The 26,828-nt window shown below is 39.9% G+C and overlaps 1 protein-coding gene across 2 annotated transcripts in view; it reads left to right on the top strand.

Moving 5' to 3' along the window:
- Positions 1-26,828, top strand: part of man1a2 (mannosidase, alpha, class 1A, member 2) — a 72,113-nt gene that overhangs the window by 25,289 nt on the left and 19,996 nt on the right. For both annotated transcript variants that reach the window (XM_086091818.1, XM_086091819.1), the window contains exons 4-6: positions 3,920-4,016; positions 12,188-12,306; positions 20,517-20,597. In XM_086091818.1, the coding sequence (XP_085947944.1) occupies positions 3,920-4,016; positions 12,188-12,306; positions 20,517-20,597 (297 nt within the window). The remainder of the gene's footprint in view (positions 1-3,919; positions 4,017-12,187; positions 12,307-20,516; positions 20,598-26,828) is intronic.

Genomic DNA, 26,828 nt, shown 5'->3' with positions numbered 1-26,828 from the left:
CACTTTAACAACATTTTATGCAATTGCTAACATTAAACGTTACTGTACTGTATGTACAGGAAACAGTTGACAGAAAATCGCATGTGTCTGCTTTGCTTGCTCTTATCGTTGTCGTCCAGTCGCCGTCTTCCACGCTTCCGTACTTCCAATAATGTACTACAAAAATAAGAGTGTTCAAAAACTTCAGCAGTCACCTCTTCTACTCTTCGTTCTTTCTGAAATGGTAAATGGTACTTTATATCGCGCTTTTCCACCTTACAAGGGCCCAAAGCACTTTACATTCGACTACAGTAATTTCTGGACTATAAGCCGCTACTTTTTTCACTTGCATTCGACCCTGCGGTTAATACAAAAGTGCGGCTTATCCATCAGATCACAAGGGGGCGCACTATACAGGAAGCGCAAGAGCGTCAGGCAGAGCAAAACAAACCAAGTGAGCCCAAATACAGTAGGAGAGACAGAAGGAGAGCAAGACAATTTGCACCCTCATTATGTAAAAGAAACTAGCAAGAACCCGGTGCGGTAATTTTAATTAAAACACCCGCAGCTTACAGTCTGGTGCGGTTTATATGTGTAACAAACTCAAGTATTCCCCAAATTTAGCTAGCGCAGCTTATAGTCATATAACTGTACTTATTCACCTACTAATGACGCAGCATCAGGAGCAATTAGGGGTTCAGTATCTTGCTCAGGAATACTTAGACGTGTTCACATTAGCATGGAATGGAACCCACAACATCTGGTTTGGGAGTTGACCACTCAGCCTCGCCGCCCTCCTGGGCTACTTTGTCTTATGTTATCGTAAAAGGGGTTTTACCGATCCATGCGCTGACTGTTTTGTGAGTTGAATGCTGATTTGCTGAGGGTGTTTGAACGCAACTGTAGCCATCTGTTGGAGCTATGTATTCCTATTAGAATGAAACCAAATGGCCAAACCGAATGACAATACTCCATACAGGCACATCAGTTTGAATAAACAGGCTAATTCCGAATGAATTTTCATTCAGATTGAGGGGTGGTGTATTCCTTTTACCATTCTGATAAATCAATCAATAGATCAATCAATATTTATTTAAATAGCACTTTTTATACAAAAAAATGCAACTCAAAGTGCTTTACATAGTTTAAAAACAAATCCTCAGCACACCGCCCACACAATATTAATCCACCCCCCAAAAAATGCATTAAAAAAACATCCAAAGCAAAGCAAAACAGCTGATCTAAGCCCCCTAAGGCTCAGTACAGGAAAACCTGGTGACGAAAACGCGATCTCAGGGAGCCGTCTATGCCAGGAGCGGCCAAAAGCCACGGCCGCAGGTCCAACCCCAGCTCCTGCCGCAGAGGGCTCCCTCTGAGGAAACAATGGAAGAGTAAAATTACTAGACTATAAAAATTATTAAGAACACGAGACGGAGCTAAAACTATAAATAAGAAAATACTAAAAATAAAAAAAGAGAGGAATAATAATATAATATGCTAAATGTTCAAAACCTTAATAATGAACCCATAAATGTAAAAACAGAATACGTAAGATTTAATTTGACATTAAATAAAAGCTAAAATAAGTGCATAAAATAGATCTTAGGTAAAAGCTACAATAAAAAAGTATGTCTTGCCTGTTCTTAAAAACATGAACATTCTCTGCAGCCCTGACGTCATGAACCCCTCAATTAGAATCCTGTCCGCACATGTTCTGTCTTGAGTTGAATGCGTAGTGACGCCGTCATTTAGGCTACATTTAGACTGCAGGCATACCTGATTCCAGTCAGATTCCTTCCCAAATCCAATTTTTGGGGTTGACTGTCCACACTATTTTTCAGTAAGTGTCCAAATGATATCTGGCCCTGTTCAGACTGGGCCACATTATTGACCCATCTGACGCGTTGATATAGGTGTCATCTAGCATGTTTAGTTTTTGACGTCATATTATTGCGACAGCGGGAAAAACAGGTGTAACTTGTGGAAAACCCATCCGTTTCAGCTGCCCAACTGGTTCCATGCATACGAGATAAATAAGCGCATGCGCAGAATGGATCAGGTTTCACAACGCTGCCCGGCCAGTGCTACGCAAGTTCATCCATTTACGACGCATGTTCCGGCTTCCCATTTGACAAGTTATTGTAAAACACTTTGAACATTCTTTATTGACTATAAAAGCACTGTCGATTTTTGGGGTGACACTTGCACACAAAAAATATGGATTGAGCACTGACGGAAGTGGGGTTTCGTCTGTCAATGTAAACGTCACTAACCGTGTCAAGTATCGACGGACCTCTCATGCCGTAACTGACAAACGCCTGTTTTGTTGTCGAATGACAGACTCAGAAAGTCCGTCAGTACTGAGCGAATGCCCACCTTTGTCTGTCGGTCCTAAAATAGTAATGACGAATTAATGGTCAAAGCGTGGACCAGCAATATTTATTAATAACATTAATTGCGTTAACTTTTTTTAAATTTCTTTTATCAAGCTGTTGTTTTCATTAAAGTGTAAGAAACAGTCACGACTACTATGCTAAATAGATTACTGACCTCCATCTTGATAACTCATGGGATGTTATTGTTTACATTGATCTGCAGCTGTAAAATGGCTGTTGTGATTAGGTGTAGTGGAGCATGTAAACACCAGTTTGGAAATCATCACCTTACGTATAAACAGTTGACCAGAGATCCTAAGTCGGAATGATGTACAGTAAATTGTAATGACAAAAAAGTCCAGCATGTGTGTGGAGAGATGACAGAATGTTTCACGTTTGCTCGTAAGGCAAGTTGTCTTTTTATGGAATCACGGGACAATACTGTGACTTTAGTGCTGTTCCCGCATCTCCCAAAGTACATAGATAATTAGAGTTGAACTTGATGTGGCCTGTTATTTCTTATCTCAGAGCGACATTATAAATTAATATTGACTAAGCCCAGTTACCAGCTTTATGCCTTACCCATTTGGCGTCTAACACTATATGCTGTAATAAATATCATTATGAATTATGAAATAACCCCACATAAAATTGTTTGAGTGGCATTTATTTCACTTAATATTTTGTTATTTTATTTTCTGCTAACTTAAGTGGCAGCCCGTTGCCATTACAACACTTTTCAGTGTAATTAGGCCGCCCTGTAAGGCAGCATCTATCAAATATGTAGTAATTGTTGTTGGTATGTTCATGACATTAACCATGGCATGTTTAATTAAATACAAAAAAATGACGTATAAAGAGGTCACAGATTTGCTAGATGTGTTTTAGAATTTATTTTGTTAAACTAACAAATAAGAAGAAGAGCTTCATTTACTATGCTGGGAATATACGAATTTGCTGTCAGACTCAATCACCTTTTTTAGGCTAGCATCCAATTAGTATTCCAAGGTCCTACATAAATGTTGTTCAGCACTGTCGCCCATGTCCTTGGCATACAGGCTAATAAAAGTGATCAAACGTCCAAACAACGCAGATCACAGGTAATGTCCACCTTGCTGTTTATTTGATTTATAATGGTTGGTGCGTGTGAAGTCTTGACATCAGGAAGGCCAAGAACACAATAAATGTGCTGGCCTTTGTCTTCAATAGCTTGGCTGCCTGCCTTCTCTGAAGGGGGAAAGTTGCCAAGCCATTAAGGTTTTTCCTACTGTGAGGTGTTCCTACTACCCCGCAAAAAACTTAATTAAAGGCTGATAAACCTCTAATATGCGTTATGGAGGCTGCTGGTCATTCAAATGAGGGGAAGCTCATTCTTGACGCCTCAGACAGATCATCCAATCATAACGCACTAGCTGAATGTCTGGGCTGGCCCACTGATCCATAAAGCCCCAGAGACGCTGCACGTCCGATGGGCGGGAAAAAGCCCAGAGTTTATCCAATGACGTTGACACAAATTTGTTAACCCTTGACCACATCTAATGTGCTGTCTTGCTCTGACGTTTCAGATGATGAAGCATGCATGGGACAGCTATCGTCAATATGGCTGGGGTCACAACGAACTCAAGCCCCTCGCCAAGAAAGGACATTCTACAAATATCTTTGGTAAGATTCCTAACAAAACACACTTCATATCATACACACTCTTGCACAAACCCTGGCTGTAAACATTTGTCCCCTTCATAGCCTTGGATGGTGGACAGGATTAGGCGATACCTCTGTTAATAACTTGGTTAGTGTGCCTTTGCACAGCAAAGATTCTTGAAACTTTGAACAATACATCAATTATAGGTGATAAAATTGAAACTGGTCAATGCGCCATTGGTGACACGTTAGTTGTTGAATTGTCCTTCATTCACATCATGCTCTGTCCCTCTTAATATGAATGAGTTATTGGGCTCACCAAACGGTAAAAAAATAACAAGAATGTTGTTGAAATATTACAAGAATAAAGTTGAAATTTTGCGAGAAAATGTAAATCATCGCCTCAAAATGTTGCACTATTTCACTCGGGGTCCAACGTTAAAATTTAAATGTCTGTTTAAATCGAACTTATTCAAATGAGCTCCAATTTTTTTGTGTTAAATGTTTTAAGAGTTAAATAAAACAGTCATGTTTATTGTTCTTTTTTTTTTAATCGAAATTATTACATATTTATTTTCAAGCCAACATGTTTATCTTTATGTTTAATTTGAGTAAAAAAAAAAAAGGATAATGCCTGAGAACTAAATGTTGAAATTAAAGAGATGAAATTATGATAATTTTGAAATGATTTTCATAATGATTAGTTGTGTAGCATTTAGTGCTGTCAAAGTTAAAGCATTAATTGATTAATTAATCACCCAAAAAAAACACATTAATCATGAATTAACGCAGATTAATCGCACTATTAATTTTGACCATAGATTAGCCTTTAATGTGACAGAGGATGGTTACGTTTAAGGTAGCACAGATTGTGTTTAAGCAATAAACATAATTTCATGCATTAAAGTAAAGCATTTAATGAATGTTTGCGTATCACATTTAGAATATTTGTTCATGTCAAAATATCGGGGTCATTTTTATTCCATTTTAAATTATGCAAGTAATTAACCGATTAGAAAAAGAGGAGGATGAGCGTGTGCAATGGATCAAAAGATGTTGAAGACGTCCTCAGAACATTAAATGTCAAAAGATTTATCACATAACCGGTGCTCTTCAAATTTGGCGGGGGAAAAATTGTAGATAAAAAGCGATTTATTATTAAGCAATTAATCGTGATTAATCAAAATTCTAAGATGTGATAAATCTGATTTAAAAAATTATCGTTTGACAGCTCTAGTTACATTACATTCTTCTTTTGGAACATCATCAACCTGTATCAGTGAGAGGGTACTTGAAGGTATAAAGAAAGGGTTTGTCCACATCACCAAAAAGGTTGGGGGAGGGTCACTGATGCCAAGCAAAACTTATTCCATTGCTCTTTTACACAAAAATGACCTCGCAACATAGGCTGCTTTCCATATTGATTGCAAGCATGGTATGACCCAGTTTGAGATTGCAGCAAATTGTAAACAAATGCTTTGATTCCCTGAAGTCACCTTGTTTACACATTATGGACATCTTACTGGTCCACTAAACCTGCTTGTCATTGTTTCAGCGCCCTTAGGTGCAGATCATGTTACATTAAATACATCATGAATGACTTGCTGCTATATGTTAGTCAAGTTGTGTTTTCTTCTAATCTCCATAGTAAAGTTATTCTCAAAGTGTGGTACTGGTCGTACATGGAATCCCTCTAGTGGTACATGAAAGAATCACTACGGTCTTGAACTCAGGGCCCGGGGGCCATGTGTAAGATGATGTTTTGCAGCTATCTGCTTGACATAAGATTACTACTTGTACGTGTGTAGTACTTGGAGAGCTAAGTATTATTATTTTGTCCGTGCGTGCCGCGGTCAAGTAGCACCGGGAGTGACGTCATGCGGCCGTAGGCCTTTGGCGGAATTTGGACAGAAGGTACACAAAGGTGCACAAAAGCAAAGCCACACCAAAGAAAATGGCGTTATCTAGTAAATTAAGCACAGTGGATATGTATGTAGAGTATCTACTTGCTGTGCTATGATATAATTATTTTGCGGCAAATGTTGATCACATACCTTTTGTTGGTCCCCAGTTTTTATAAACACTTTCACCATGGTGTGAGAGGACTCTTAAATAATGACATTGTTTGGCTTGCATAAGCTGTGAGAGACTTGTGCACTAATGAAACTGCCGCGGTGATTGAACGAGGGAATGAGGCGCTTTGAAAGATGGAGATAATGGAACAGGAATGGGAGAGAAAAAGTACATTGAGAAAATAAGTGTGTTTAGTTAAGGCTTCAGTTGAGGCAAGTAGAGCATATAAATTGTACATGCAACTGTGTGGGGAGAAAACGACAGCAGCATTTTCATGACTACTTTTGAAAACGTGAGGAAGATATACGTTTTTAATACATTCCAACATCGGGCTAAATATATTTATTGGGTATGTGGTATTATGGTTGGTGTTGCAGATAGTTTGACTTGACGCATGCAATGAAAAGCCATGCTGCGTCACTGGAAGACGGGAAATCTGAGAGCGATGTTGCCTTGGTGCACACTTTAACTTCCATCCATCCATTATCTACCGCTTATTTGGGGCTGGGTCGTTGGGGCAGCAGCTTGAGCAGGGAAGTCCAGACTTCGTTCTCCCCAGCCACTTCAACCAGCCCGTCTGGCGGCATCCCAAGGCGTTCCCAGGCCAGCAGAAAGTCTCTTCAGCGTGTTCTGGGTCATCCCCGGTGCCTCGCACTGGTGGGACATGCCTGGAACACACCTTTCCAGAGAGTCGTCCAGGAGGCTTCCGAACCAAATGCACGAGCCACCTTAACTAGTTCCTCTCAACTCGTGAGGAGCAGCGGATCGACTGTGAGTCCCTCTCGGATGACCGAGCTTCTCACCCTATCTTTAAGGGACAGCCCGTACACCCTGCGGAGGAAACAAATTTTGGCAGCTTGTGCCCGGGATCTTGTTCTTTCGGTCATGACCCACAGCTCGTGACCATAGGTGACGCTAGGAACGTAGATCGATCGGTAAAGCGAAAGCTTTGCTTTTCGACTCGGCTCCTTCGTCACAACAAAGGATTGATACAGAGTCTGCATCACTGAAGACGCTGCACTGATCCACCTGTCGATCTCCTGCTCCATCCTGCCCTCACTCGTGAACAAGACCCCAAGATACTTGAACTCCTCCACTTGGGACATGATCTCATCCCCAACCCGAAGACGGCACTCCGCCCTCTTCCGACTACCATGGTCTCGGATTTGGAGGTGCTGATTTTCATCCCAACCGCTTCACACTCAGCTGCGAACTGATCCAATGAGAGTTGGAGATCACGGCATAAAGAAGCCAACAGCACCACATCATCCGCAAAAAGTAGAGATGCATTGTTGAGGCCACCAAACCGGACCCCTTTAACCCTTTAAATTCTGTCCATAAAAGTTATGAACAGAATCTGTGACAAAGGGCAACCTTCAAGTCCAACCCTCACTGGGAACAAATCCGTCTTACTGCCGGCAATGCAGACCAAACTCTGACACTGGTCGTACAAGGACCGAACAGCATGGGGCTCGGTACCCTGCAGAGCCCACAGGACTCCCTGAGGGACACGGTCAAACGCCTTCTCCAAGTCCATAAAGCACATGTGGACTGGTTGGGCGAACTCCCATGCACCACCACCCCAGTCTGCCAATCCAGAGGCACTGTCCTCGATGTCCACGCGATATTGTAGAGGTGTGCCAACTAAGACAGCCCCACAACATCCAGAGCCTTTAGGAACTCCAGGCAGATCTCATCCACCGAGGAGCTTCCCAAACAGCTCAGTGACTTCCAAACTACCCCACTGACTCACAACGTCCCGAGTCGAGGTCAGCAGCACCCCATCTCCGCTATACAGAGTGTTAATGGTGCACTGCTTTCCTTTCCTGAGACGCTGGATGGTGGACCAGAATTTCCTCAAAGCTGTTCCGAAGTCGTTTTCCATGGCCTCGCCGAACTCCTCCCAAGCCTGAGTTTTTGCCCCAGCGACCACCGAAGCCACTTTCCGCTTGGCCAACCGGTACCTGTCAGCTGCCTTTGGAGTCCCATAAGCCAAAAAGGCCCGATAGGACTCCTTCCGCTTGACGGCATCCCTTAGGGTTCGGGGATTGCAGCCACGATAGGCACCGACCACCTTACGGCCACATCTCCAATCGTCCGCCTTAACACGGAACATGGTCCACTAAGACTCAATGTCCTCCACCTCCCTGGGACAAGGGAGACGTTCTGCTGGAGGTGGGTGTTAAAACGTTTTCAAACAGGGGATTCTGCCAGACATTTCCAGCAAACCCTCACAATACGTTTGGGTTAGCCAGGTTGGACCGGCGTCTTTCCCCACTATCGGCGCCAACACACCACCAGGTGGTGATCAGTTGACAGCTCCGCCCCTCTCTTCACCCGATTGTCCAAAACATGCGGCCGCAGATCTGATGCCACAACCACAAAATCGATCATCAAACTGCGGCTCAGGGTGTCCTGGTTCCAAGTGCACATATGGACACCCTTATGTTTGAACATGGTATTCGAATCACACCCCTCCAGTTCTCACTGTCATTGCCCACGTAAGCGTTGAAGTCCCCCAACAAAACAAGGGAGATGGAGCGCTCTCCAGCACACTCTCCAAGGACTTCAAAAAGGGTGGGTACTCTGAGATCCAGGCGGGGCTCTAGATGGGGCTCCGGTGACCCGCTTTTGGGCTAGGGAAACAGCAATCCATTTTTATTAATCACCGTAAGGGGTCTTTTTGAGCTATGATTTGTCTGGTCCCTCACCTAGGACCTGTTTGCCATGGGTGGTCATGCCAAGGGCATAAATCCCCAGACAACATAGCTCATAGGATCATTTGGGACACTCAAACCCCTCTACCACAATAAGGTGATGACTCGCACTTGAACTTACTTTTTAATTTTTTTGTAAATAAGGATAAAGCACTGCTGCAAGCACTCCTGGATGTGCCGAATCAGTGTTGCCTTTGGTGTGTAATAGATTAATGAATTGTTCAAGTATTCATTTATCAAGTTAATCAACATATCTTTTGATAATTAATCAATTAATCGTTTAGAGACTTTGTCTTGCTTGATTGTTCAAATCCTCGAAATTTCATCCTTTCAACAGTAAATATTCTCAGATTTTTGTATTCCTACATCGCACCATCACAAACGCTCAACTCATGTTCGGTCTGACTGCAACATAAGGCAATCTTGTTTACATCTTATAAATGCATTGAAAAGCTTTATTTTCATGTATACTGATGGCACAAATAAGCTGTAGATTGTTCTTGCTTTCATAATAAGTACATAAGTATATATTGTTTAATCATCACGATAGGGATGGGCAATAAATTGAATTAATTCAATACATCGTCATTGTAAAAATCGAATCGTTGAAAATTTGCTAAATCATGAAATCGATTTTTGTCTTCTAGCTGTTGTTCTTAGGTTCTGTTACATCCAAATGTTTTTGTGAGTTGTAAATTTGCACAAGTGGTTTATTAGATTAAAATCGGTTAAAATCGTAATCGTCCTGAATGAATGTTTGCTGTTAAATTGTGAACCTCACTTGCTCTTTCTGTCATTCTGAAGACATAAGGCAGTAGTCCTGAGTGCACCTACTGCTGCATCAAAACTGTCCCTTGGCAGCTGTTTTTTTTGGCTTGCCTCTCTTTCCACTCTTAGCTGGGCTCCGATTCTTGGACAAGTGGTTTATTAGATTCAAATCGTAATTGTCCCGAATGACTGAAAAAAATCGAGATTTTATTTCTTGGGCCATATCGCCCAGCCCTACATCACGATATTTCCCCTCAATGTTCTTAATGTTTTATTCCTGTTAAATTTTGAACCTCACTTGCCCTCTCAGTCATCCAGAGCAAGACATAAGGCAGTAGTCCTGAGAGTGCTCCTACTGCTCCATCAAAACTGTTCCTTGGCAGCTGTTGTTTTGGCTTGCCTCTCTTTCCACTCTTAGCTGGGCTCCAATTCTTGGACTCTGTGTGTCTGGGGACATCTTGTCACTGCCACTGCAAGAATTGCATCAAAGTGATATTTCTGACTCTATCAGCGTCTGTCTTTGTTGTTATCCTCAATGGTTGCCATGACGACCAGAAGTGCAACTGCAGGTTACGTTCGGTCTAATAGTTGAGCCAACTTTTCAAGCAGCGGCATGCGGCCAGGGCACTTTGCTTGTCCTCCCCGCTGCCTGTCAGATTGCTGTGTATTTTTAGAGTGATTTATTGGTACCTGCCTGTATTGATGATCACTTTGCAAGTTGCTTGCATTTTGAATGGAGCACCATTTAAGAAAAATGAGCAGTGAAGCTCACAAATTCATCATTGCTGATAAGAAATGTCTGATTTTCAGTAGTTAATTTTCAGTATGTTCAAATGATTTCACTGATAATTGTGGGTTTCACTTTGTTTAACAGATGGTCTGTTATCTCAAATTGTGGATAAATACACCCAAAAATCTAAACAGGAAACGAAAAAGCAGTTTTTGTAGAGTTGAGGGTCTAAATCTGGGATCTTCAATAAAAATTCAGAGGGGTCAGGGATTTCTCAGGGGAATGGTCTGGACCTCAAAAAGTTTCAATTTGCGTAGTCAACTCATTCAATTCAGGGGCCCTTATTTGAAACTCATAATGTCTGAGCTGGGAGGTGGATTGTTAACCAACCTACCTCGTGACAAAGGGGCAGTTTTCATTTAAGCAACATTTTTGGTTTTGCTGCTTTTGCAAATAGAATGTTTTGTTTTCCATGAAAAAACTAATAGAAAATAGTTTAATTTATGTTAAAGTCAGATGACTGTAACATAAATTAAACTAGTTTGATCCTACTTAAAGACCACAGCGTACAAACATGTGCAACAAGTGTATTACCAAAAACACAGAAATACATAGTGTTTCTGAACCACACACAAAACGCTTCACATTAAAAAACAAACAAAAAATACGCCAATAACCTAAATGTCCACTAAAGGGGCACAAACATATCAGGCCTAAATTTCAGTACAAGGTGCAATTTTGGTGCTTGTAACATAAATGAATAAATTAATTAATGAACACATAAATAAATAAAGCTAGAAAACAATTTGAAGTAAAGCAAACAACACAGGCATCTCAGGTTAAGTTTAAAATACAGAGGACCTTCGTTATTCACGGGGTGGATACGGACCGGGCCAGAAAATATCCATGTACAATTGTCGCCCATTGAAATGCATTGAGGAAAATAAACAACAAAACCCCCAAAAATTTAACCCAATTTGTTTTCCACAAAAAAATGGGAGTAAAAAAAAAAAAAAAAAAAAAGACAAAAAATGTGTGTGTATGTGTGTGGGAGGGAGGGGGTTCCACAAATATGCAAGTCCATGGGATGCCAAACCGCGTGTATGCGGTGGTCCACTGTAACACTAAATCTAAACATGTTGATGTACATTTCAAGTAAAAAAAAAAAAAAAAACTGATTTTGTTTACCTACGGGTAATAACGTATTGGCAGCTGCATGATTGACACATTCCTTTATGATCAAAACGTTATGTTCATGTTGACGGTTGCACCAAAATACATGCTATCTGGAGTGAGCTTTCATTTACTCTTTGTTGTCTTGTGTAGCTCTGCTGTATTGGACTTTCAGTTTGGTTTTCTTGCAATTTCTGGCCCACTTGCTATTAGACCCAGAGTCTCGCAGCATAGGACACAAGGTTTGAGCCAGCTTCCGGAAGAATAGAGATTTAGTTGTCTGTCTATTTATTCTTAAAAACTTTGTTTTCCGAGTCAGCCTCTGAACTTTGAAACAAGCCATGTTCTACTTCCCCCGCACATCCTGCAAATTTCTTCCGGTAAAAAAGCGGTTTGATTGTCTTCATATGGTCATGTGATCACAACAGGGGCTATTGCATGTAGCGGTCTGTGGGAGAAAAAAAACACAACGTGACAATGTGCATAAAATACTTAGCAATTGACGATGGGTTTGCATGAGACCTTAACTTCATCCGCACCCGGAATTACAATGAGTGCAGAAGCCGCATTGCACGAGTTCCTGTTGGTTTCCTTGTCCATATCAGAGATGGACTTTGAACAACATTTCTAGGGAGCATAAGTGGTACAGATAATGGATGGATGGATGAATGGATAATTGAGGAAAAAAACAAATATTTTCCCCTCTTGAGTTTTCCATCTGTCTTGTGCAGGTAATTCTCAACTCGGAGCATCAATTGTGGACGCCTTGGACACGCTGTACATCATGGGCCTGCACGAAGAGTTCAAGGATGGGCAGGAGTGGATTGACCAGAATCTGGACTTCAGTGTGGTGTGTACCTAACTATGCGGGGTTTTTTTCATTACAAAATAATTATTGTATCAGTAGTTCCAGAATTTCGTCTGTACTAGTGACAACGTATTGACCGTTTCAGTCAGAAAAAGATGCTGGGAAACTACAACACCTATTCTCTGTTCCTTGTCCACGTGGTGACAGTGTTTTCTGCGTTCAATCTTAAACTAACTTTTGAATTTCCTTCCTTCCATATTTTTTAATATTCAAGCTGTCTCCTGCGCCCCACTGTCCTGCTCTTTCTTCTGCAGAATTCCCTGGAAATCTTTATTCTGTCCATCACTGTCTCCCATGTGCCCTTCCTTCTCTTGTTCTTTTGTATTCTTTTTTTCTTAATACCCGTTTTGACATTCCACTTGCCTTATGTCTTGTAACTCAAGATGGGAAAGAATATCTTAACGGTGAGATACTGAGTTACACAGAAGCTTAATTAACCTCTGAGGACCACCGTGGCAGTGCCCTTGAATAGAAGGAAATGCTAGTAAAACGATGGAGATCAGTTAAGAAATAAGATTGACACAAGAAGCGGAATCTCACATCAACATTAAGACATGATTTTGGGAAAGAGAGGTAGTAGAAGAAGTTAATCCAATGCTCACTGAAACTCACTGGGAAATTAAAGCAAACGTAACGGAAAAGTGCTTGGTGATGAAATCAAACAGTCAAACTCTTTACACAGTGGTTTATTTTTCCGCGATCCGGCAACTTTGTGATGCTAACCGCTAGTGCTGGGCATTATGACGATATCGTGACGACGATAATTTTTTTTTATTATCGTGTCATTTTTTTCCCTATTATGTCTATCGGCAATTGTCACTTACAGCAAACGAAATAAGTGACACACCGCTTGTTTGTTAGACAAAAGCATTAATTTGCGTGCTTATTTCACACGACTTTCCCTAACTGGCAACCTGAACAACACATAACAGTGATTCATTTATACATAGTTGGTTGTACATTACAAGTTTATGGTGCCAACTATCATCCATCCATTATTTGAACCGAATACTCAATGAAAATTAATAGAAAACAAAGTGGGTAAATGTAAATAACTAATCCTACTACTTTGAAAAACTTAACTGAAACAACAAACCCGTAATTATTAATAAATGTTTAAAAAAAAAAAGCCACCTCAAAGAATGCTGGTAGTGGATACTCCGCTCCTTTTGGCCAACACAAGGCTTTTCGCATAGCAGTTTGCGTGTCTACCTGACGTGCATTTTTAGCCTCATTAAAACAAAGATGTTTTAAGTTTTTCTAAAAGCTTCGCTGGGATGTTTACATTACCTACAAGCGGGTACTCAACTTGAGACGAAATCGGTTCTACTAGCATAGCAACGAGCATCGGCTGGCTAATACTGCACATAAACACGTTGCGCTTCCGCTCCTAAAGTCAGTAACGATGATAGCCTCCATGGTGGCGTATTAAAGTTGCAAGTACTGACATTATCATGAAGCGATTACGAGAAGTGATTAACAAGCGAGAAAGACTGAAGAACCGTGCTAACTGCTATTCTAACCGGCAAATGTTAGCGTGGACGTGGCAATATGTGCTTGGGTGATCGATTACACTTTTCACAAAAGTCTCGTTGGAACCGTGTTAAAGTGGAGCGTATCCAACTTTGAACAGCAAAATATCAGGCAATTTAATGAGTATCTGGAGAGAGAAACTAATGCTTCACACTTAGCAAATTCATGCTACACCGGTCATCGATAAACAGGAAGTGATGTGATTGTTATGACTTCATGTACGTCAGCCGGGAGGAGGATTAAACGTTTATTAATATTGATAAAGCAAGTCAGAAAATGGATGGATATACTAAAGTGAATACATTTAATATCACTAAATGTTATTTGTTTTCAAAATGTAGTCCTGAGTTTTGATTTTGACTTTTCAAATCTACACAAGGTCATCATTTATTTTATTTTTTTTAATTAATTTCTGTGTAAACATTTTTTATCTCTCTTATTTAGATTAATACATTTTGTGAAAAATATGTCATTGTGCCTCTTCTGTTTGCATTTGATAATTTTATATAGCAGTACTACTAATGGATGCATTTCTTATTTGATACACATCTGTTTAATGTCACTTAAACATAAAATGAGAAAACGTAAACAGTCATAGTGTGTTGTAGAATTTTTTAAAGAATAACTGAAAATATATCGTGGCATATCGTTATAGGCTATTTATCATGATAGAAGAATTTTTCCATATCGCCCAGCACTACCAACTGCAAAGCTAAGAGCTTGTGAGGTGTGCCCGTCTTGCCAAGACCACGTATGCCCATTGACCAATCAGAGCCATTCACGGCAAAATAATCAAAGCCTACTGTTAATCGTCCATTACAACATCTGTCCATCCAGCTGACTCCATTCCAACAGTCAACTCCAAACCTTGTCACAATAGTATAATGCAGTTCAGTCATTGTCTAAGGAATAAAATAAATGTTAAAAATAAAATACATCATACTCACCAGAAATGCTTATCTATATACAAACTCTATTCTCTTTTGCTAGCAATGTTGCTATGGTCAGAGAGCTACAGTTTGTAGTTGTTGCTACGATGAAAGTACCGAATAAATCCGTTACCGGGATGAAAAGAAGCTAGGCAGCTGTAAGCGTTGTCCGAGTAATCCTCACAATGTCCAGGTTTCTTCTTCTTTTTTATTTTTGTTGAAAATCCACCTTGAAAATGAATTTTCAGTCATGTACAGTTTGTTGTCCTCTCCGCACTTCATGCTGTAATAAAATCCCACTTGAGTACCTCTGAACCAATCAGAGGATGGAAAAACGCTGACGTCCCCCAAAGTCTTTCAGTGGGCTTTACAGTGTTCCTTCGTTTTCCGCTGGGGTTAGGTTCCAAAAAATACCCGCAATAAATGAAATCCGCGAAGTTGTTAGCTTTATATTTATTATAAATGTTTTAAGGCTCTAAAACCACACAGCTTATACACTTTTCTCATTGAGGCATTTACATTTTCTCACATTTTTCTCTTGTTTAATCATTCTCAATGTTCAAACCTTCATACATTTTATAAAATAGGTACATAACTGTAAAAAAAATGCATGCAAAATTGAACTAAAAAAAATCTGCGATACAGCGAAGTCGCGATAAATGAACCGCGTTAAAGCGAGAGAACACGGTATTAAAGTTCTGTGTATTTAACATGTAATTTGATTGGTTCTAATTCTTAAAAAATAAAAAAGTATATGTTTCAATTGTACGGGGCCTTCAACTTGGAGTCTGGAGGCGTTGGCAAAGTTAACACTGATATAGCAACACTTGGAAGCTGAAATCTGATTGGACAAAAAAGAATGACTGCAAGATGCACAGCAAAGACAAATAATAAATAATAATAAAACACAAATGTCTTGTGGAAGAATACCATTTAAAATATCTGGTAGTACCGCCAGTTTGTGTGTATGTTTTTTTTTGTACATAGTAGTGTGTGTAGTGTAATGTAAAATGTTGTTTACATCTATGCTCCTCAGGCAGTGCCATGAACCAGTATTAGCACACAAAGCACTGTGAACATGCTGCCGCAAACCCATAGCATTGCTCCAGTTCCAATGATCTTCATTCATTGTTCAGACATTTTTACTGTTGCATCTAAAGTCACTCTTATCACAGGAAAAACTCACAAACTAATTATCCTTTAGCGCAGGCCATGCACAGGCCACAGAGTGTATTGTTTCTTGAATTCAGCTGTCTATTGGCCAGTACAGCAATAACAAAAGGGCATTTTTAAATCCCACTCTCCAGGCATCCCTAATTAATTTATGTTCAATCCAACTGTTATATAATCAAGCGTGGGTGAATTGATTATGGCCGGAGAGTGTGGCACAAGGATGCCGATTGGTTATGCCTGGAGAGTGTGGCACAAAGATGACTGAATAGAAAGACAACAGTTGTTACTGTCTCAGACACTGCATTAGTGTAGCAATGGAGCTAACGCAATACCACACTGAATTGCTGCAATTTTCTTAAAATGGCCAGACAAAATGGTTTTGTAGACCATTCTTCACAAATGAGCTTGCATGTTTTTGACCATATACAGTACAGATAAATCATTTTCTTTTACATATGTCTTTCCATTGCTTTGGCTGAAAATATATAAACACTAACAATAATTTTAACTGCTAACAACTTAAATCGAGAATTTGGTAATGAGTTGACTAATGTACTAAATAACCCTGAATGACTCATCACCTTTACACAGACTCATCACTTTTACACTTGTTTGTATTGTATGTACCCAGAAATCCATCGTCATCACATTAGTCCGAGGCTACACATGCACCGTACGAATCTCAAACATTTCCAAAAATTTCCAGTTTACAAATGACCATCAAAAAGATCAAGGTCACACACGTCACCGCTGGCGTGCTCGTGACATAACTCTACGTCGAGTTTGTGTAAGGTGGGACCTCACGTGATTAATCCATCAGCAAAACTCTAGGTCCAGCGCGCTCACAAATTTCATCTAATTAATTGGCTCCATTCATTATTGCATTAATAAGTCTTGTGAAACTGAGCTTTTCAAATGGCACTGTGCTGCAGACATGAAGTAATTAATTAGTGAAAGCGGTCAAAAGAGTTAAGTTTGAGCTTGATGAAGTAGATTTAATTACGCCTGAACATGAACGTGTTCGTCATGGAAATTTTTATATGCAATATATATACCGTAGTCAGCACTTGTGGTTGCTCATTCAATACAGTCAAATTAATTTGCTCAAAAAGTGTGGCAATCTTGCCACTGCTTGAACTCAGCAAGACAACCCAATAACAGATTAAATTGGTTATGAAATATTGGACTTTCTCAGCAGCAAGATCAAAGTTAAGATGGACTGCTGCTTCTGCTTTTGTACAAATAGTTACTTGCTTTGTGGCATTCGTCTAGCTCCTCCCACCACATATCATGGGAACTCTGTTGTACTTGCATTTCACACCTGGTAGTTGAGTGGGGTGGGATAAGTGAGACAGGACTGCACCTGTGTTAAGCGAAGCTCCAAAAAGTGGGTGTAAAGTTTGCTTTAATTCTTTATCCTTATGATCCTTTTATACAGTATATAAAAAAATGCAGAAAATGCCTCTTGGGGGAATTCCATCTCATAATAGATGCACTAAGTAGGTTATATATGAATGACAACTGAGTTTTAGATCATTTCTACTGCTAAACAAAAAGCATTTGAGAGCCTCAAATGCCTTCTTCTCAGTTGAAACTAATCTGTTCACATCCTTTGTAGAAAGTATATCTTAGTGATTGCTATTAAACATAATTCATTCATGTTGGCCCAGAGCAAAGAGAATATGAACTGATTTACTGTATAGTGGTGTACCATTTAAAAAGCCTCCCTCCAAATCCTCTATCAATTTTCCATTTTTATGCCATCCTGCAGTTAGAACACTTTGTACCAGCTTCATTATTTACACCCTTTGAAACTCCTCAATGTCGCCGTACTATGCTCCACTGTTTAATTTAAAGACGTATGTTGCAGCCACTCATTCCCCCCGCCCCATCTGTCAGTTTTCAGCACAAAATCCTCGCCGGTATCTCTATTTACAGAGGGGCCGAAGAGGGGGACCCAGCTGCAAGTCACCCTGACAGGCAGAGCATATTCCCGAGCTAGCCCACACATGCCAATCCGTTTTAACTCAATGTCAACTGGCTTGTCCTTTCCCAAGGTGCCATTGTTCGGAGCGGTGGAAACGAGCAATCAGCAGTTTCTACAAGTGAAACGAGTCCTGCTTGTTTTTTTTGTCCTACTTTTTTGCATGATATGCTGTTTGAATCTTTTTTTATTACTCGATTAATGGATGGAATAATCAATAGGATAATCAATTTTCAAAAGATTCGATAGTTGAGTCAGTAGAGTCAATCAGTTGAAACATGTAGGAGAAGTGGGCAAAAGTATGACCCCCTGTATATGTGCCAAAATTTGCCAAAATTGAACATTCAAAAAATAACTCACTTCCTATTCATTTTACCATAAGGCTCCCAGAGACTATTTGTAGGTCTTGGGCTGCACCGCTTTTAAAGGGGAAGTCAAGTAAAAAAATAAAATAAATCCAATATGTTTATGTGCCCCATTAGTCTAGGCACAGTATTCTGATTAATATTGTGTTTGTGGAATATGAATTACCCTTTTACCGCCCAAAACATCAATTGATGTAAGGACACGCCCACTGTATACCGGCAATAACGTCAATTGATGCCACCTAAGTTATTTTTTTCCTCAATGGGGAGTGCACTGTCTTGTGCAGCACTGGTCTGTGAATGGGGTTGTGAAAATCCCAAAACACCCACTAACTATGGCCAGCAGATGGCAGCATTGTATCTCTTTTCAATGGGCTCCCGAGTGTCAAATTACATGAAAACATGACGGATCTTAGGAAATGTTTTCAAGGATGACGTGAATGACCAAAGCGTTTGTCACATTAAATCTAATTCACAAAGCGTCACTAAACAAAAAATAGTAGTGTCAAAGTCGCTGTTGTGGAGAAAATGTATCTTTTCACAAAAAGCTTGTTTTCTCCATATTTTTTTTCCATTCTCTCTTGATGTCACTCAAATTACCTATTTTCAAATGGTGATTAAGAATGAAATAAGGTAGAAACATACTTTTTTTTGTAATGAAAGAATGAAATCCAATCTTTCATGTGGTATCCACCATGTTTATGTAGTCATTGCACACAATATTCTGTTTGCCTTGAAAGATGAGTGAAAATGCTTGAAATTGTCTGGCTCTCTCGTGATTGTCTCTTTGAATAACGTTTGGCAGTAAAAGAGTTAAGCAGAAAATCCACCTGGTTTTAGCCATCTCAGGGGTTGGCCATTTTGTCAACTGAAAATGACATCACAGTGCCTGAGGGCTCAGCTTGTGAATGTCACATGACCAGACCCAGAAAACTAGTGAGCCGTGACGGGAAAAATGGCAGCCCCTTGAGATCGATCAACTTGATTGCCTTTAAGATTTATTCCATTTCTTTTTCCTAAAAACTAAAAGCTCAGATGGAAACTGTGAGCAAATAACAAATATTTTTGGGTCCCTTAGTTTCCACAGCATTTCCAAGAAGGTTCCGGGTCATAAACTGCATGAATTCCTGCAACCATGCTGCTGTCATTGCTTTCACTATCGCTCTGTTTTGTTCTGTTGAGGGAGGATGGAGTGATGCAAATGCAGCAGTTGAGTGCACCTGGGTTTCATCAACATACAGTTTTACTGTGCTTTGCAAACAAACATAAATTAAGCTTAACTTCTGCTCACGCCTCCCATCCTCTTCACTTACAGTTATGAGCTCCATTAGAGGAAGGATTCTCGATAAAACCTTGCACTTTTCATTTCCGTCGCTGTGCGATTATGACAGACACGTGACAGCTGTGAGGGATATATAGTAGTTTTATGGCTGTTCATAGTAGTGTGAATCTGAAATGAAACACCGCAAGAGCCGCAGGCCTTCAGAAAGGCTTTAACATCCCGGTTGACTTTGGGCTAAAGGTGCTTTTCGCCCTGGACTGGTCACCAAGCAAGCACAGGGCACATAAGAGACAAACAGCCATTTTCAATCACATTCACAACTACAGACAATTTAGAGTCTTCAACATGCATATGGCGAGTATCTAGAGAAAACCCACACAAGCATAAGAAGAGTCAAACTCTTCACACAGGATGGAGCCCGGATTCAAACCCACAAGCCCTAAACTGTGTGACAGATGTGCTGCCCACTTGACAAATGTGCCGAACGTCTGAACACCAAATGCTATTCCTCCCTTCCATTTTCTAGATCTCACTAGCCAATTTCTGGACATACTCACTATTCACACTTAAATTCACACCTATTAACATTGTAGTCTTCAATTAGTCTAAGAACTAGACTTGCATGGTGTACTACTTTTGCAGCATATTTTTTTTCCGTCTGTCGGGAAAACTAAGCAGACACGACTTGCCAGCGGTTATAATGTATATTCTTAGCAAATTAATCGCATTTTCTTGTAACATTACAAAATGACCATGGTCTTCAAATATTAAAAACAACAAACTGAGATACAAATAAATTATATCAGCTCTTGTGCTGGTTGTACAACTTTGTCCTAGAAAATTGAAAACTTTTTGCTAACTATTTTCTCATAAGCATTTCTCTATTTCTCTCTGATGTACTACTTTGCCGTTTCCCATTGTCGCAGAATGTCGAGGTGTCTGTGTTTGAAGTCAACATCCGCTTCATCGGTGGCCTTTTGGCAGCCTACTACCTCTCTGGACAAGAGGTCAGTACTCACCTCTGGTTCTTCCATAACTAAACACACATCATGTGCATATAGTTCAGATTCTTGTTGTTGACTGTTGCCTCACAATGTCTCATCAATAGTCTGCTGTTTTTGGAGAGGCCCATGGGCTTCTCTTGTCATCCTTGGGCGGCTTTCGCCCTCTGCTGTACAATCATTCACTTTAGTCGTCTTGCTAGTTAATGCAGATAGACTTTTTGAAGGAAAACAACATACATTATTGCAATATTGTCTTGTTAGTTACCTCTCAAGTATAGTATTAGTACACCAACTTCAGCTATTATCTTTGATAAATCATGACAATTTACAACACCGTTGAGATAGAGCTCTGATCATTGTTACTTTGGTTTATGGAGCAAATATTTCTCACAAGGTTTCCTTTTCTTTAGTTACATTGATATTGCAATGCATTTGTATGTATTATATCCACTGCGCTTGTGGTTTCAATCCCAGGTCATTGTGACCATGTTGAAGTATGCCTGAGCAAGATACTGAATGTTATCAGTAGATAAATGGGTAATCAAAATGTTAACTCAGCGATATGGACTAAAATTCATATTCATTCAAAGTCATAAGCACCAATACACCCATGACCCTACTGAGGACAAGCAGCTCCAAAAATGGATGAGCGGATTAAGCCTTTTTGGAACAGGGTCACCATGAGGCAATGAAGCATGTTGTGGTGGCCTTCTCAAACCAGCAATGGCCGTGTCTATATTGTCATGAATAATGATATAATAATACGATAGGTTTCTATGATTATTTCCTATTTAGCGCCTTTGTACTGTATTATTTGTGCCTATAAGAAAATACTACTTCTGTGTAGTTACTTTTTTTTGCATACAATGTTATTTTTTCGTTGGTGGAATATCTAACTGAATATTTATCAATATCATTGATAATATACTATTGAGTTGTAAGTTACTTTGCAATTCCTGTCATTGTGTCTGTAGATCCTCAAAAATTGCTTATATTCTATTGTTAATTCCTGAAATTATGTAATACAATATTGACTCAGTTTGGACCACTTTTGATGATTAATCACTCTTAAATTTGATTAAAGTGACTAAATAACATTTTAAAGTCTTCAATTTGGCTTCTTTAAAACCTGCAGATGCCCTTTGGTACAGCTTGATTTTGACTTATTGAAGAAAAAAGTGAAAACAGCCAGACACACAGTTGGCAGTTTGACAGTTTTATTGGCTGTAAAAACAAGTATTCCTGGACTACCATATCGTTGCTGTCATATGTCCAAATTTTGTCAAGACAATTTTTCTGATCGATACTAAGGGTCCTTCTCCACTTAGTCTGTTATTTTTACCAAGTGTTAACCAATTAAAAGGGTGGGGTTGGGAGGCAATTAAAAAAAGGGGGGTGGATAGATGGTAGGGCTGATTCACTCCAGACCGATTTAATTTGATTTTCGATTTTCAGTTGCATTACTCATGGCTTAAGAACTTATGAAGGTGTTTGTGAAGATGATGTAGGACAGACATTGGCTTTTGTGATGTCTTAAAAGCTTGGGGGCTCAGCATAAATGCAGACTTTAAAAAGTGCACGCCTGCTGCCAGCCCCGTCCGTCTTTGTACTATCATCAATGTCCGCATAATATTAATTTATTCATTTTTTACATATTAACTCTTTGACTGCCATAAACGTTATATAACGTTTAGTAAAAACCTACGGAGGGGCGCCGAAGACGTTAAAAGACGTTCACTATGTTTTTTTTAGGGTTTTTTTGGAAACGGGTGGAGGAAAGCCTTGGGCAGCTGTGCTGAAAGTATCAAGCAGATCTAGTTAGTATAATGACTCGTTTTGGGTGGGCGTCAGTAGAAGACGTGAAGCGGAGCTAGAGTGTTGAGGGGACAATGGCTGATGAAGCAACAATGGCTGATGAAGCAACAATGGCGACCGGTTGCAAGCAGCTCACGCTTGAGCATTTTTTTCAAAGACGGAAAGCATCGATCAATACTAAAAAGCGCATTGATGTCGACGATGATGATGATGGTGACTCCGAGCTTGACGCCAAAGTTGGAAGCATTGACGCGACCGTTACGATCACATAGTAAGCCTCACTGGCTAGCGATGCTAACGCTGGGAAACGCGCAGCACAACCGAACGGGCACTTCTGCACAAGCGGACAATCGATCGGACGATGGAGAGTAGTCGAAAAGCATCGACCAATGCACATTGATGATGATGATGATGGTGACTCCCGAGGTTGACGCCACAGTTGGAAGCATTGACGCGGCCGTTATTCTCACGTCATAAAGCCTCACCGGCTAGCGCTGCTAACGCCGGAAAACGCGGAGCTGCACAAGCGGACATTCGATCGGGCGATGGAGAGTACCCCGAGTCCAATGCATATTCATCGGAGGAACGGGTACAGTCTGATCACGGAGAAGACACTGGTTCTGGACTACGATGCCACCATGAATGGAGTGGATAAGATGGATCAGAACATCTACCACCCGTATAGGAGCTGAAGGACATGAGGAAGCCAGACGTAACACCACCGTAACGTAACCGTAGCATGATCCTGATAGTAGACTTGATGGCAACACACACTGCAGTATATACTTGCTATTCCCCGGAAAAAACGGCCTGCAAGAAAGTGTAGCTTCTGCACGCGAAGAGGCAATCGCAGTGAAACTAATCTGTTGTGCAAATCCTGTTGTGTCTCCTTGCACGCAGGGGAGTGTTACACAAAAAGAAAAACTGTCGTTGAAACATCCACATAATTGTAAATAGTACCACAGTTGCACACATTTGTAAATAGTTTGCCAAATTGTTGTCAAATTGTTACACTGTTGAATGTAAATAAACGTATTTTGCTATCAAAAAACACTTTTTCATTCTTGGTGGTAGTGTTTTATAGAAGTAAAGCACTATTTAGGTGTTTGTGGCATCATTCATGGACAAAAAGAAGTGTAAAATTCAGTAGAGTGCATGAAATAATATCGTTTCACTAAAAGCTTGATTTCTCCGTATTTTGGTCCAAAACAAGCGCATTCGGGTGAAACTAACCATTTTCTATTGTTGATTACTAAAGAACGGAATAAGGTAGAAACAAACTTTTTTTTTCTGATGAAAGATGAAAGTTCAATCTTACATTTGGTAGTATGTGTGTTTCCATAGTCCAAACAGATAATTTTCTGTGGACCTTGAAACATCAGTCAAAATGCTTAAATCGGCTGGCACTCACAGCATCCCTTTTCTGAAAACGTCTGGCAGTCAAAGAGTTAAATTATTGATTGAATGTATTTTTTGGGTAGTGTTGTGTTGATGTGAGTGTGAAATGGTAAATAAGGTATAATACAATTTGAACAAAGCGGTGTCTGGGAACTCAAAACAAGCAGTTTTTTTGTTGTTGGGGTTTGGTTTTTTTTACTTCCTGAAAAGTTGTCATTTTCACAGTACATAAGCATTCCGCCCAACAGCGACGATATATTGTTTTTTTAAAACTCTTAAAATGTCTGTAAAATAACAGGCTGCTCCTATTAGTGTGCCTAACATTAGAAATGAACACACAAAATTTTATCTTGTGAGCTTTTTGATGTTGATTGTGTTTGCTAAGTCACTTGGCATTCACCAAAGCTAAACCTAACGTCGCCTTTCTTCAGCTGTCTCCCATTCTCCTTCCTTCCACCTCACATTCAGCCATCCATCAGAGCATGCATAAATAAAAAATAGAAGCAGTGGGAAAGGAGGGATGTGGGGCATACAAAGGCGAGAGGGGGAAAAACTGATGGAATCACAGTTGTTTGGAAGGGATGGCTGATACTGATAAACAGAAGGTACTGATGCGAGCATTTAACCCCTCGAATCCTGTATCGGTTGACACACAAAGTGAAAATCATGTGGGATCAGGTAGGATAGAAGAAAACAGCATAGCAGTACACAAAGCTGGAGGTTGAGGGCATCCGTATGATCTTTATCCATGCACTTAGATGTCTGCACACCTCAGGGATGAGGATGAGTCACAGATTGGTAGACTTAAGATAAGAGGGAGACATGCAACAGGAATTCCCAAATAATGTGAGAAAGATGCAGGGTTTTCTTTTCTTTAGCTTTGGTATATTGATACTAGTTGATACTGCCTTAGAACATGTCGGGGTCAAATGATTAAAGTTTATTAACAGACACTGCTAGTGAAAGCACAAATTTAGAGAGTTACAAGTAGAGGTGAGCACTTAGATAAATCAACGTAATCATTTTGCAATGCTAGATAATGCTTATACACTATGACAGAACTGTTTTTCCATATTAAGGCTTACACACTGCACTTGGCACTGTTTGCTAAACTACTGAACAGGTAGTAGTGTGGTGCCTTTTCCCACTGGCTTGGATGTAAAGCAATGAGCTGTGCTTATGAGGAGGAGACATGATATAAGTAAAACGTGTGACTTTGCTATTTATATTTTAAGCTAACATTGTTATTGTTAAAAATGCTAATATCAAATTTTTCTATCACTTTTGTTTTAACCCATCTGATATATTCAATAAAGTGAAGATCATCCATCAGTTGCAGGGTTTACATGGAGCCTTGTATTCCAATTTGAACCAAGTTAAAATCCGAAACAAAATGAAAATGCTCCATATAAACACCTCAGTCAGAATAAGCTGGCCAATTTTGATTTGTGTTCCTAGGAGTGCAATATGCCTTTTGACAATCAGATCAGAAGTTAATTTTGATCATGTAAACGGTCTGTCGGAATGTTGTCAGGCTCTTAGGGCTGGGCATTGTTTGAATTTGGACGACTCCAGTTCCTCAATTCGATTCCTATTCTTTAAAAAAATAATGAAACAAACAGAGTTTGCATAGTTTAATAGGGCAGTTTACAATTACGCCCAAACTACTATTTTTAGAACAGCGCATGGGCGTGGCCAGTTGATTTTCGAACAAGAAACACAGGCAGGCGACTGAGGGCGTGTATTTGTACAAGGCAAAACTTGTGACTTGACTCTCTATTTCGCCATGAATATACTAAACAGACGTATTATGGTTACAACAAACTTTTGCTGCTTTGGTGTCTGCGGCTATGTAACTGGCGATGTTGTGACCGGGATCGAATGAAGGGAGTTTCCAGAGGAATGTCTCCGCTGGGTTCAAGCATGTACAATTAAACGGCAGTAATTTACGCGAAAAATGTCACAGAAGACAACGATACAGGTGCTCGTCAAAATTTTTTAATATCCTCGAAAAGTTTAATAATTTTCATAATTCCATTCAAAAAGTCAAACTTTCATAGATTATAGATTCAGGGCCCACAATTTAAGTGATTTCAAGTATTTATTTGTTTATTTTTACATTATTTGGGCTTCCAGTTGATAAAACCCCCAAAATAACAGGATGTCAAAAAATTTGAATGTGAAGAAATCCCATCAAATCAATCGGTCATAATGGGCTAGCAGCTGAAAATCCAGAACCAATCGATTGCAGGTATGTTTGTCTGCTCTCTCAGCGTTAGCCTTGCTTGCTGCCTATTATAACATGCTAGCTACTATACATCATGGTGTAAATACACCAAAAATACCTTGCGTTTACCTACAAAAGCCACTTCTGCTTGGATGTGAAAATTTATATAAAGTATCAGAACCCTAAGTCTATAACATGTTAGTTGATCAGTGTCACTAAGATGTGTGTGTCACCACGCCACTTTAACAAAAGTAACTAGACCGAAGTAACAGCCAAAAGGTAGGCTTAAAATCTTCAAAAGAAAATCATGACTTTAATGTGTTTCGTTTTCGTGAAAATTAGCGACCGACACGATATTAGCAGTCATCTAGACCGCACCGGAGTGGCAACAACGATCATACAATAAATCTTACAAAAACTGCTTTCTTTCCGCCCACTTTGAGGTCTCCGCATGTCAACCACCGTTTACTCTTATTTTGTCCGACTCGTGCATATTAATGAGGAAAACGTGATGTCATTTGAGATCAACCCTATTCAACAGCCCAACAAGGTCAGATGTTGTTTTTTGTGAAAGAGGCTGAAATGGAATGGATGTAACGAAGGCAACCACAGATCTCCCGGCTTTCAAGGTTATAATGAAGGCAGAATATTAACTGTGTAAAATGTGTAATACTGTAATGTTGCATTCACTTCTTTCACCGTGTGTATTGAAAGCAAAAGATATGTATTTTTGTCCAAAAAAAGGTAAAATCAGATCCAGCGACGGCAGGATCTCGGTGTGAAAGAGGCTAATG

This window comes from Leptonotus elevatus, chromosome 12, assembly GCF_054856555.1.
Source record: "Leptonotus elevatus isolate MCC_2025b chromosome 12, RoL_Lele_1.0, whole genome shotgun sequence".
Taxonomy (NCBI): domain Eukaryota; kingdom Metazoa; phylum Chordata; class Actinopteri; order Syngnathiformes; family Syngnathidae; genus Leptonotus; species Leptonotus elevatus.
Note: the sequence above shows the minus strand (reverse complement) of the source record. Positions and strands in the feature narration are given on the sequence as shown.